Genomic DNA, 14,100 nt, shown 5'->3' on the forward strand with positions numbered 1-14,100 from the left:
AATTCAGGACTCCATACACCTGGTATCTATGTCTGACTGCATAACACAGTGAGTCTCCTGATCTCTCTGTAGTTTAAGGGGCTTTTCTAGATAACTGAGTGAAATCTCTCCTTGACACATATGTATCATTACAAATTTCATGAATATATTTTCTTCAATATGCTTTCTTGATCATAATGTATGACAGTTAGAGATATTGTTTGAGGCTTAACTAGATTTATAGTGTGAAGTAATGACTATGTTTGGGTAAATGAAGTTTCCAAATTGATCAGTTCTAAATTCAGAGCATATTCATTGAAAACAGTTAAAGACTTAGTTGATAGACTTTTTGATATGATATGGATCTTTCCTACCCAGAAAATTTCACAATGGGAAATTTTTTTATTTTGGGAAACATGTTCAAATATAAAAGACTTGTTCTAATCAGAATAATTTAATTGAAAATTAAGAGACTTTTTTTTTTTGCAAGGCAGTGGGGTTAAGTGGCTTGCCCAGGGCCATACAGCTAGGTAATTTTTAAGTGTCTAAGGTTGGATTTGAACTCAGGTATTCCAGACTTCAAGACCAGTGCTCTATCCACTGTACCAAGAGACCTTTTTAAAAAGATGTTTTACAATAAATAGGGTTAAATCTTTGGCCAGTCTTTAGTCTGCTTTATTTGAGGGCCTCCCAATCAAGAAATAATCTATCATACTGTTCCTTCCTCCTTAATATTTAAAATTTTTTTTAATTTAAGGCAGTGGGGTTAAGTGACTTGCTCAAGGTCACACAGCTAGGTAATTATTAAGTGTCTGAAGCCAGATTTGAACTCAGGTCCTCCTGACTCCAGAGCTGGTGCTCTATCTACTGTGTCACCTAGCTGCCCCTCTTCCTCCTTAATATTAAAGGACCACATAACTTTAAACATCTGTATTCAGAACATGTCCTATTTGCCTAAAAAAGCTAAATCTGTTATAAACAAAATAATAGAATATATTCTAAAGGTGATTGGATTCATTATCTGTCATACAATTCATTTCCATTAGTTTGGATTCCTATGTTTACTGTACAAGAGATAATAGAATAAGAATAGTGTGGAACCTACTCCAGAATTATAAGTCTAGTAACTGATATGTACTCTATGGAGAGATTCTTTGCTGACTTATTAACATTTCCCATCCAACTTTTTTCAAATTTGTATTCAGAGGGACAACTAGGTGGCTCAGTGGATAGAGAACTAGCCCTGGAGTCAGGAGGACCTGAGTTCAAATCTATCCTCAGACACATAAAAATTGCCTTGTGTGACCTTGGGCAAGTCACTTTACCCCATTGCTTTAAATAAATAAAAAAAATTTTAAAAAATTTGTATTTAGAGTCATATTACCTGTTTTTGAGATAATTTATCGTATCACTTTCACCCTATGTTTTTATAGATTTTTATTATGTAGCATACTAAACCATGCATATATTGAAAATAAAAACCATAAATTAGTGAGCAAGAGTTTTATCTGAAACTATAGTGATAGAATGAATTTTAATCATTTTTTTCTTCTTTTCTAAATATTATATTGCTATTTGATGTGTATATATTATTTATGTTAGGCAGTGCAGGTTCAATAACCCTAAACAAAGAAAGTCTTTCTTATTTCCATAAAATTGATAGATCTTTCAAGTTCTGTTGTCTCTGAGATTTATTTAATTCACCACATGCAGGGTAATTTTGCCAAAGGATGACCTATAATCATTCTGTGTTTGCTTCCTCAGTGAGCATATGGGGCTTTGTTTTTCTTTCAGTCTCCCATTTAAGCCAATTTAATTTGCCAGTTTCACTGATTATGATGAGACTGATGAATTGACATTCTGAATCTCAGAAGCAGTTTCAGAATGTCAGCCAAGTTATTAGAACAATTTTTGTTTCTTACCACTAGAGGGTAATATTTTCAATTTAGATTTTTGGTAGTAAACTGAATTTGTCTTGTGGAACTATGTTGTATGAAATTTATCTTGTGATAGCGCAGTTTTTTGTAATCACAAAATAAATGCACCAAAACCTTAATGATAATTATAATTCAGTGATGTCCATTAATTTTGGCATATTTATTATTTATTGATATTTCTTATTTTCCTTTAGCCCATCATTCCTATGTTTACACAAAATATTCGAGAAGGATTTAGATCACTTGGAGGAACAAGTAAGATGTACATCATATTAATTTTCTTAGTTGACTATTTCCAAAGGTATCTTTTGCATTTGAAAACTGTCACAAACACTGCAGAATTATTATGTTATATAATAATTGCTTTAAATTTAAATAGTAATTGGTGAAGATAGCATTGTTGCTTAAGTTTCCAGATTTGGCTAATAGTACATTACATATATTGAGGCATGTCTGTTGTGGGCCTGCAAATCTCATCTCTAACTTCTCTTTGATGCTGAGACTTTGAGAAAAAAAATTACATATTTTTGAGCATACCTGTGTGTCTGTGTGTGTGAACATATATGTTTTATAAATGCAGATCGATTTATCAATCCAACCATCTATCATGTAGTTTTCTTTTTAGCTTAATCTTAAGAAAATTCTAAGTTTCAAAGAAAATTTCATTTTCAGGAATTAAGAAAGTTGTTAAATGCTCCCATTTATCTGGAAGACTTAGGAATATGTTTTGCAAACATTATTTGTTTATTTACATGATATCTATTTGCTTTAAAACAGGGTTATTCAGATGGCTTTATGAAAAATTCCGATATCCATTTGCCCCAATTTATGGAGGTTTTCCAGTCAAATTACGCACATACTTAGGTGATCCCATTCCATATGATCCAATGGTGACAGCAGAAGAACTAGCTGAAAAGGTAATTTACATTTTAATTTTGAAATTTCAGAAAACATATTCTTTGTCTCTTATATAAAAATATCATAATTCTTTCCATTCTAGAAAGATGCCATATATAGTAGAAAAAGAAGCCCATATCATTAAAATGCTTAAAAATATACATAATTAATTTGTGTTTATTATTTTTAGATGGCATTTGAAGAAACTGGCTTCACTAAATAATGTTAAGACAAATGCCCACTTTGAGAAAATCCTCATTAGTTCAGGTCGGGGGAAAAAAAAACCAAACTTATAATTTTTTGTAATTTATTGGAATATTTTCTTGGCACCAGAACTATAAAGACAAAATGAAAATGGGCCCTGATATCTAGGAGCTTATACTGGGGGAGAAACTGTGCTCACAAATAATTAGACTAAGAAGAGATGAACCCTTAACAACTTGGGGGATCAGGGAAAGTTTTATAAAGGACTTAGCAACTAAGCTGAGTCTAAAAGAGGATAAAGGAATTTGAAAAGTGAAGATGAGCAAGGGAGCACATTCTAGACATGGGGGATGACTTGAATTAATGCATAGGGGTAAGTACCATGTTTGGGGAATAGCTAGTAATCCATTTGAAAGGTATGGTATAAAATAAAGATTATAGATTGAGAGCTAGAAGGACCCTTCCTTCCACCCTCACTACTGCTGCCACCAACCACCACTGGCACTACTACTGCTACTACTACTACTACTACTACCGTCAAGATCCCCTCCTTTGGTCAAGTGTCAGAAGCTGCAAGGATGATGACTGAAAAGCAATTGGAATTAACATACTAAGAAATCTTTGGTAACTCCTGAAAGAGCAATTTTAGTAGAGTGAGAATTTAAAAAAAAAAACAAAAACCAAATTTTAAGGGAAAGAAAACTGATGGGGTGGTAAGAAGATTAAAACCTAAATGAGGAAGATTAGAGATTGATAATTGATTTGACAGTAAATTTATCCCTGGGAATCCCACTTGTCCAGAAATTATCCTTTCTCCTGGAAACTTTTTCCTAGCCCTCACTCTTTTGTGTTCATTGAAACATACTTAAGACTTATTTTTCTTACTCCAAGAAAAAACTCATCATCTAAATTCCAAGATTCAGGAGACATTCCTCAAAGAAGTGTTTCTTTCCATCTTTGCATAAGTTATTTTTCTGGAGTGAGCCTAAGTCTTTAGATTGCAAGAAATAAGAATGCTGATGAAAAGCACTTCTCTTGAATGAAATGAGACCGTGGATCATATTGAACTTAGTTGAGCAATAACATCTTGGAAAGTTAGTTTAGACCTTTGAAATGTGAGAGCAGTGCAGTTTTGCACATGGTAGATAAGTTTTTAATCCTAAGATTTGTTGTACCTACATTACTTGTGAATTTATTTTTCCCTTGTTCAAAAATAAAAGGCAAAAAACAAATCACTGTACCACTGGCTTTTTCTCAACTGGGAAGAATTATCTGGAGGAGTAATGAATAGTCCAGAAATTTGGGATATTTTTGCATCACTACAAAGTAGTATAGGATTATTTGGAAGAATGAAATTTTGAGCAAGCAGAGTGATAGCACTTTTGTGAAACTAAATGACTGGATCAAGAAGAAGAGAGAGTCCCAAACTTGGAATAAGGTGGAGCTGTTGTAATCCCCACTTCTGACACATAACTGGCTAAGTGGCCATGGAAAAACTTACTTCTTTGACTCTGTTTCTTCAAAATGATACCAATATTACCTTTTCCACAGGAATATCAAGCTTAAATGAACTTAGGTAGATAAAACACTTGATGAATTGTAATATCTTATTTACATATCAGACATTACTATCATACTTAAGATTCATAGCATCATAGAATTAGAATGTGAGGTGACTTCATTTAGCATAATACCTTCTTTTTGTAGTTACGGAATCTGAAATCCAAAGACTTTGTTTGGGTTCACTGAGATGTAAGTGGCCAAACCAGAATTCAAAGCAAGGTCCTCTGACTTCAAATTCAGTGTTTTGTCCACTGTACTACACTGCTAAGTCCAGTGATTTTGGGTTCCTTAACTAGTCAAGGCAGTAATGGGCTAGTCTTGTCTCATATATTAAGAAGCCCTTTCATTTGTCACTGTCATCCCCATCTTTAAAGCATACACTTTTTTGAATTCTCTTACTGTTCTCTGACATGTATCCTCCCTTGGGATGTCAATGAAGTCTCTCTTCTGACCTGTTCATTAAATTTATGTGAGTCAGGGCTAATAAGAAATACCTAAAGCAAATAATGTTGCAAAATTATTTTCATTTTGATTCATTTCAGCAGGTATTTATTAATTGCCTACTCTGTGCAAAAGACATGAATTTGGCAGTCAAGAAATCTGAGTTCTTTTTCTAACTTTGCCATTTAACTAGTATATGATCTTTTTTTTTTAGATTTTTTTTTTGCAAGACAATGGGGTTAAGTGGCTTGCCCAAGACTACACAGCTAGGTAATTATTAAGTATCAGAGGCCAGATTTGAACTCAGGTACTCCTGACTTCAGGGCCAGTGCTCTATTCACTGCACCACCTAGCTGCCCCAACAAGTATGTGAACTTGAACAAATTAGTGCTCTGAATTTCAGTTTCATTATATGTAAAAAAGGAATAAGCTATGCTAGATGATGGCTGCTAAAGGTCTCATTTTTAAATGTCTGCTTTACCCATTTAAAATTTGTTTAACATTTTCAAAAATCTTTTCTGTGAAAAGAAATATAAAGTTGAATCTCTTATATATTTAGATATATACATAAAATGAAACTTAATTCTGATATAGTTAGGAGAAAAGCCTATCTAAATTAGTAGATAGAGTCTGAAAAGTGGGGAACACTGAAGGGGGGGCACATTCTAGACATTATTAGACATTTAACTAGCAATTGAAGGAAGCTAGAGAAACTGTAGTATATTATTAGTGATGAAATCTTCTACTGATGCCTATACTGACACCTCATTGTTGTGTGGAGGTTACTTGAAGTTTTTGAACACTATGAAAGCAGAGAACAAATTCTAGCATATCCTACTGCATTGGAAGTAATTAAATGCCTGTTGACTGATTAAAAATGATAGTCCATGTGGCATATATATTTTTTTCATGTGAGATCTAGCCTAACTAAGTTTAGAGCAGCCCACTCCTAGAGAGTTTGCTATCAGGTGATGCACTTTTTGACCATAGCATCTAATAAACAATACCTCTAAAGATGGAGAAGAATTGTGATCACATCATTAAAATATTGCCACACTAAAAATGAAATTGTGACTTCTTTGACATAAGAAAAAAAGTTTAAGTATAGATTTATGAAAAGATGTATTACTTAAAAAACATTCTTATGTGTCTTGTTCAAGAAAATGATTTGTAATGAATAATATCAATTTTTGTTTGTAAGTAGATGTTACTAAAGTTGGAATATATTTGAAAATAGTTTGCTTAAGTAGTTAAATTCCCCTTGATTACTTGCTTATGTTATTATTTCTTTAATAAGTCTTTGTTTCTAAGTTATACAAAAAGTAAACAGTGATCTGGGTTTGGATTTAGCTATTAAAATTTCAAATAATTACAGTCCAGAGTAATGAAACTCTCTTACAGACGTGAAACCCTCAAGAAAAAAATAAAATAAGCGATTATATGTGGAGGTTTGTGGCTGAGTAATAAAAGGGTTTCTATAAGATGAATCTACAAAAATTTTATTATAATCTATTTGAAGAGAGCTTTTGAAATCAAGCCAGGGAATTCACCAGGCTACAGGAAAACACAGGGAAAGACTTTAGCCCTAGCTCATTCAGAAGATGAATCTGGCCTCAAAAGTATGAAGTATGTTTAGAGTTAATGAGAATCTAGAATAGGGTGGTGTTAGTGGTCATAACAGGAAGGAAAAGAAGAGAATCCAAGTGGAAGTTTCACAGAAGGAGAATTGAGAGGATTCTGTATCCAAACATCCCTCACTTTAATCCAAACTCATTTTAACCTTAATTAATTTTAGAGAAGTTTCTATTTGATCTCTCTGCTTCCAGTCTCTCACTCTTCAGTTGCTCTAGTACTTTGTTATCAGATTTTCATTATTTTCACTCTTTCACATTTCTCATTTTTGTTTGTTTTCAGTGTTTATAATGTACTTTCTTCTCAGTAGCCCCACAGAGGAAATTAGCACAAATATTATCATTCCATTTTTACAGGATGAGCATAGCTAGATGACAGGAAATTAAGTTACCTGCCTAAGATCTTACAGATATGAGAGCTGGGACTGGAGGTCATCCGACTCTTCTCTTTTCCCCCTCCCCTCTCCTCTCTGACTTCCAATACCACACCACAGATTCCACTTTTATCAGCAGGTGGCCTCACCTTTTACTTCACTGAGAAAATCAAAGGCCCCTCCATTTCACATTTCAAAATCCCTTTACATCTTCATCTACCTTTTTCATTGAAGTCACTGAGGTCTGTGCTATGATTAATTCTATCTATAAGAAAGACTGGAAAGGAAAGTGAACTGAGGCAAAAATATGGAAAGAATATTATATATAATAATAGTTCAGATATTGTAAATAAAATACTTTCTTGAAGTAGTGCTAGAATACTTGCAGAGATTCTTTACCTTAGAAGATATATTAGGACTACATCTATAGATTTGGGAGTCATCTGCTTGGAAATGTAAGTTAAGGCCATAGGAGCAAAAAATGATTATTGAGAGGATAAGAGCTAGTAAATGGAACAAAGGGGAGCTTTTAGGGACATGAGGCCTATGAAAGTGAGAAACGTGAGTAAGGAGGAAGTGGAAGCAAGTGGTATAGGCAATTTGTTTTTCAGTTTAATTAGTGAAGAGGAAAGAAATGCTCTGTAGCTGTTATTGCATCTCTATTCTTATCTCAGCACTTGATTTTCCCTCAAGTCAGCTAACTGGCACAGTGGAGAGAGGACTGGGTCTGGAGTCACAAACACCCAAATTTAAATCTGGCTTCAGACACTTTAGGAGGCAAATCACTCAACCACTTTCTGCCTCAGTGACCTCATCTCTCAAATAGGGATAATACTGGCATCTAACTTCTAAAGTTGCTAGGAGGACAAAAATGAGATACTGAATACAAAATTGAATATACTGAGATACTTTGCTAAAACTTAAAATGCTAATTCAATACTAGCAAGTTAGCTAACCGACTGTAGTGGTAAGTAGCATTAATAGTATTTGTTGTAGTGGTTGTAATCATTGTTAAAGGTTCTAGTAGTAGGAGAAATCTCTCCTAGATGGATGGGTCTCCATCCATCTCTTCTTACTCCTTAAGTTGGCCATCTCCTGGAGATCTCTTCCAAGGCACATGCCACTCCTTTGCTCTAAAACATGTCAAATCTCTCTGCTGGTAGCCAGCTGCATCTAATACAGGCTTAACAAATTCTTGTTAAATTGGATTGAAAAGAGTATGTTTCCAGTTTTAAAAGTGTGAGTGCTTTCATTAACTCCCCGGAAATGTTTATGTATACTGAATTGAACTTCAGATGCTCATTTTAATACTAATGAACACTGGATTACATTTTAGATATATTGAGATTTTCCATGCATCTGTTCATTACTGTCATGGATTTAATGTGAAACAATGGTTTTGCAACACAATCAGTTTTCTTGTCATGTGGGTCACACATCCTGATTCATCCTTCCATAATAACTTTAATTAAAGCATGTCACACTTAAAATTTCCATTAAACTGTCTAGTATTAGAGGTAATAAAGCAAAATGTGTTCTCATTTGTATATTTTGTAACAAGATAAAATTTCCTTCTCAGTATTGTATCTACAGAGATAATTGTTATACTTAGGAATCTATTCATGGTTCAAAATGAGATTTTTTTCTCTCCATTTATTAATTAGAAATTTCCTTTAAAATGTTGTTTCAGGTTAATTTTTTAAAACTAGTCTTTGTAAAAACTTTTTAAAAGAAAACAATTGTGGATTTTCTTATAAAGGTAAATATATGATACATGTATATAAAGAATTATAAGAAAAACTGCTTTTATTTTCTTAATAGACAAAGAATGCAGTTCAAGAGCTGATAGATAGACACCAGAGAATACCAGGAAACATCATGAGTGCTCTGTTGGAACGTTTTTATAAAAAACAAGAAGTCAACTAGAATTTTTAAAATACGTTATTATATGTTTGAATTCATTAACATTATATGCTAAATTTTTAAGTTGCTGTAGTTATTGTTACTTTAAAAATAATGTTAAAAAGCGATTTTCACAAAACCTATTGGTTAAAAATTGTGTTGTCTTAATCTTATTTTTGCATTAGTGTCAAATTCATTTTGTAAGTAACTTAACAAATGCTTAATAATTCAGAACATGATAATATTATTTTATTTATAAATCTCTAAAAGGACATTGAAAAATACATGGATTAAAATTGAGGTTTCTGAGTAATGAAATGAACATTCCCGAGTTATATGTATAATTTCCAAATTTTTATTTCACTTAGCTAAAAAAATACATAGATTAAAATTGAGGTTTCTGAGTAATTTTAAATTTGATGAAATGAACATTCCCAAGTTATATGTATAATTTCCAAATTTTATTTCACTTAGCTAATTTTAAGAGGCAGTAAGGCCTCCTGGTATAAAAAAGGTACTGAAGTTCTAGACACATTCTATTTCTTCCCTCTGATTCACTATGTGACTTTAGACTAAAGTGCTTAATTTTTTAGTGCCTCAGTTTTTCCATTTTTAACATGGGCATAATATTTTTTCTATGTAAAGATATAATGAGGAATAATTAATTCTTCAGAAGTGCTGTATTTGTGTTCTGTAATTACTGTAGAACATGAAATAAATTAACTTATTCATTCCTATATCTTTATTTAATAGAAGCTAATCCTTAGTTTTTCCATTATAAATATTAAAATAATTTCTCTAGGCCTAAAGTATGTTTGCCAATAAAAAACTTTTTTTAAAAGTAGTGTTTTTGTTTAAATAAATGAAAAAGAAACTGGGAAATTTAAGCTTTTCTAAATATTACCTTTTAGTGTTTATTGCATTTCTTCCTTCTAAAAGTCACAAAAACACACAAACATATGTTGTGTTATAAACTAGGTCAATCCTGTAACAGGATATTTAATAAACTTAATGGTAAAATCACAGTCAGGTGCAGCATTTTTATAAATTTAGAGATGAGTTTTAAATAAATAAAGATAGAGCTAATAATACCTGTTTTTTTGCCTACTTAGAAGGGCTTGTTCAATTTAAATATGTAAGCAATAAAATGCTTTATAGTTTGAATAGAACATACTTGAATAATCATTGCACTCCAAAAAAAAAAATCAGTGTCTAGATTTGTGGTGTCCTTGAAAACTTAATTTAAAGAGTATTTGAACAGAAGTATAAAAAAAAATCAAGTACAGTATCACTTCTTTTTAGATGTTAATTGTATAATTTATATAGATTTTATATACAAGTCTATATGGCCTATGTATTATATTTAAAAAGAAACCAACTTAAAAATAAAGCTAAAATTCCAACAAGTGTATCTACTCTGTCGTGCAATTTTTTTTTTGTACTAGGGGTTTGAAATTACTATAATTTGGTGGTGGTACAGGTGGTACTACAGATAGTGCCAAGCCTGAAGTCAGGAAGACTTCATGGGTTCAAATGAAGCCTCAGGCACTTACTAACTTGTGGGACCCTCAGCAAGTCATGTAACTCATATTTGCCTGAGTTTCTCATCTGTAAAAGGAGCTGGAGAAAAAAGTGGAAAACTCTGCCAGTGTTTTTTGCCATGAAAATCCCAAATGGGATCACAAAGAATAGGATATGCCTGAACAATAATTATAGATTTACTTTTTTTATATTCAACACTGATGATCATGACTTTTTTTCCCTTTGGCACAGCAACTTATGTCAAAAAGTTAATAATAAAAACCTCCATATATGATAAAATATATATTTAATTTAAGAAAAAAACTATTACTAATAGCTTTTGTATTGGATTCAACGATGAGTCAAGTCTAACCCAGGTTCAATACATAATTTTTGGTTAGGTGGTTCAATTATTTCCAATAAAGAATAAGAAATTTTTTGACCTTTAAGACACAAAGTATAGTACTCTTTCATCATGTAGTTGAAACTATTTCTATTGTATGTATATTTAACTGTTTCCTTATATATTCCTATTTCCTGCTTTTTGTCTCATTTTTATGTTTCTATGATGTTTAGAATCACAGATTGTCTTTGGAAATTGACCTTGTATTAATATTGATAGTGATGGATCTTAAAAATGTATGAAAGTGTTAGAATATTATATACAGTAAGAGCAATGTTGTTTTAAAGACTTTGAACGAATAAGCTATTATTATTAATACCCAAATTAATTATAAAGGACATGTGAAGACATTATCTGTATCCAGAGAAAGAACTGATAAATAGAAATGTGTGCAGAAGAATTTTGCAGATGTATAAGATGTTTAAGACACCTGTTAGTGTCTTATGGTAGCCATCTTTATCTAGGGTAGGAGAAAGAAAGAGAAAAAAAGACATTTACATGATAATTTTGTATATTTAAAAAGAATAACAAGTTTTATATAATAGATTTGCAACTTCATGTGCAGTCATTTTTTTTAAAAATTATATTGTTATGGAAATGCTTGTTTTATTCCAAAATTAAAAATTAAATACATTTTAAAAAGAATCACAGATTATCCTAGGGACCTTAGAACTATCTGAACTCGAACATAGCTGAAGAACCATACTTGAACAGGATTTCCTCTCTAAAATATACTCAATACTGAAGATTTTAATTTTTTCTCACCTCAACAATTTTCTTGATTTTTAACTGTTTTTAAATCTATTTTTCAGAAAGTAGAATGCATTTGAAAAGAATGAATGGGAAATATACTCCCATCTGAGCAACCTATTCTACTTTTGGATAACTCCAGTTATGAGGAGTTTGTTCTTGTATCAAGGTTTAACCTTTCCCTTTGTAACTTAAACCAGTACATTGCTAAGTATTGCCCCCTGAGGAAAAACAGAGCAATCTGGTCTTTCTTCCTTGTGATAACCCTTCAAATACTTAAATATTTAAAATCATTTCTAAAATAGCACCTAGATCTTAACCCAGTACTGACATTGGCAGAGTACAGTGATACTATCCTTATCTTTGGATGCTATGTCTCTTAAGACAACTAATGGGATTAAGATCCCATTAGTCCCCCCCCCTTACTCATAACATGTGACTTATATTAAGCTTGTACTTTATGAGAAGCCCCTGATCTTTTTCAGGCACACTACTATTAAGTCACCTCCTGCACCTTGTACTTCTGAAACCAATTTTTTGATCCTTAGGAAATTCCATCTTATTTGATGAAGTCCAATGCTAATGCTAATTCTCTGTTCTAGACTATGAAGATAATGATTATGTCTTATAATGTCATCAGTTCCAATTTTGTGATATCTATGAATCTGACATGCCATTATTAGAGCTATTGATTAAATTATTAATTAACATAAAGCAGGGACAAATACTTAGAGTGTTCTGCCTAGAGGCAACCTAACAAATATACATGGAATTATTAATGAGCAATATCTAGGTCTAACCATTTGATCAGTTATGAATATATTTAAATTATGAAGTTATCTTTTTCACATCTCGACTTTCTCCATTGCGATTTCACTATAGCAAGAAAATTATTTGGGAATTTGGGGGGGGTTTTCTGGAAGCCACGATACACACAGGCCAGCAGAGGACAGAGAACCTAAGACCAAAAACTTAACTCAATTTTTACAATAAGATACTATAAACATAAAAGAAATAAGATTTCATTGATATAAAAGAGGGCCAAAAAAATATACATAGAGGATTTTCTGCACCCTTCACCTTCCCCCCCGCCATGTGGAAAGGGATAACTACAATTATTTAGTACACAGCTATTCATCCCCCCCCCCTAAAAATATTGAAAGGCCTTATCAATTTTTTTTTTATTAGAATTCAGGTAAACTATATCTAGAGCATTCTTCTGATACAGCAGTTAAGAATCTTTTTGTCAAAAAAAGGACATAAGATTAGTTTTGTGTGACCAGTTCTCTATTACAGAATAGTGACTGTCACTTCCCTTTCTGAATGTTCACTAACAATTCTTATTTAGCTGTAAGATATTAACTAAGAAAGACTTGAGAATTCAATGCAATGACAATGACAAATCTTGCTTCAGAGGACTTGTGATGAGACAAGCTACCTGGCCCCTGACAATGAGGTTATAAACTCAACCATAGAATGAAACATGGAAGGACAATGTGAGCATTTGGTTTATGTAACTTAGCATATCTGATACATCTTTTTTTTCTTTTAATTGGTGGGGGGAGGGAGGAATTGGGAGTGGGAATGGAACGGAACTAGGGATTGAACTACCAAAATGAGGGGAGGGAGAAGGTAAGAAAAAAGGTTACTGAAACATTTAAAAATACTCAGAAGCACACAGAAGGAACACAGTTGAGAAACTAGCTTTGAAAAAAAAACATTTTGTATTTGGAGAGAGAAGCCAGTTGAATGTATAGTGCAAATTTACCACTGCATGTACCATCCTTTTGTAAGATAAAGTGAGATGAGAGAGGGAGTTCTTCATATGGAAATACTTATTTTATTTGATATTTGTAAAGTTAAGTATTTTTTTTTGAAAAAAAAAGCTCCCACAAAAGATGTTAGATAATTGTTATATGCATCATTCCAGAATTTTCCATTAAATTTCTCTTCCTTTTTTCCTAAGAACGTTTTCTCTTTAGTCCTTCAGTAACTCATTTTTTCCATCATCTCCCTGTTTCCTCCCTATCATCGCATCAAAATTGTGTTCTCTAACTAGGAATCATAAATCATATGATAAAGTTTTTAATTAGATGGAATAGGAGAGTAAATAACAGGGAATATATCTCCTACACCATTAATACTATTAATCATAGATTGCTAGGTTATTGATAGGAAAAACAACTCCTGCTAAGGCTGTATCTCTCACCTGTCCTTCCAAACTGACATTTTACCTGGATGTTGTTTTTCCTGGGGATACTGTACTTCAATACTAAGCTGCTGCTGCCACCTGCTGGAATTGTCTCTGAAGTGCTAGGGCTTCTGAGTGAGGTTTCTGCCCTGTAAAGACAAAGCAAAACTAATAAAAAATCATACCTAAGGCCCTATCCTTACAAATTACCCTGAAGCACTCTAGGAGACACCAAGTAGAATAGACTGAATGGATGTTGTTGATGATGTTTGCCTTTCATTCCTACTACTACTCTCAGGTCTCTCCC

General features: G+C 32.5%; 1 protein-coding gene across 3 annotated transcripts in view; it reads left to right on the forward strand.

The window, feature by feature from the left end:
• The window catches only part of TMEM68 (transmembrane protein 68), a 37,442-nt gene extending 26,462 nt beyond the window's left edge, over positions 1-10,980 (forward strand). Inside the window, exons 5-8 of one of the 3 annotated variants that reach the window (XR_012471754.1) lie at positions 2,111-2,171; positions 2,694-2,833; positions 8,848-9,229; positions 9,325-10,971. Coding sequence is in view for 2 of the 3 variants with exons in the window: in XM_074202431.1 (XP_074058532.1) it covers positions 2,111-2,171; positions 2,694-2,833; positions 8,848-8,952 (306 nt within the window). In the remaining variant the exon portion in view is untranslated. Of the gene's footprint in view, positions 1-2,110; positions 2,172-2,693; positions 2,834-8,847 lie in introns of all 3 variants that reach the window. The other 2 variants (XM_074202431.1, XM_074202430.1) reach the window with 2 other exon arrangements.
• The last annotated feature ends 3,120 nt before the right edge of the window (positions 10,981-14,100 follow it).

This window comes from Macrotis lagotis, chromosome X (assembly GCF_037893015.1).
Source record: "Macrotis lagotis isolate mMagLag1 chromosome X, bilby.v1.9.chrom.fasta, whole genome shotgun sequence".
In the NCBI taxonomy this organism is placed as follows: domain Eukaryota; kingdom Metazoa; phylum Chordata; class Mammalia; order Peramelemorphia; family Peramelidae; genus Macrotis; species Macrotis lagotis.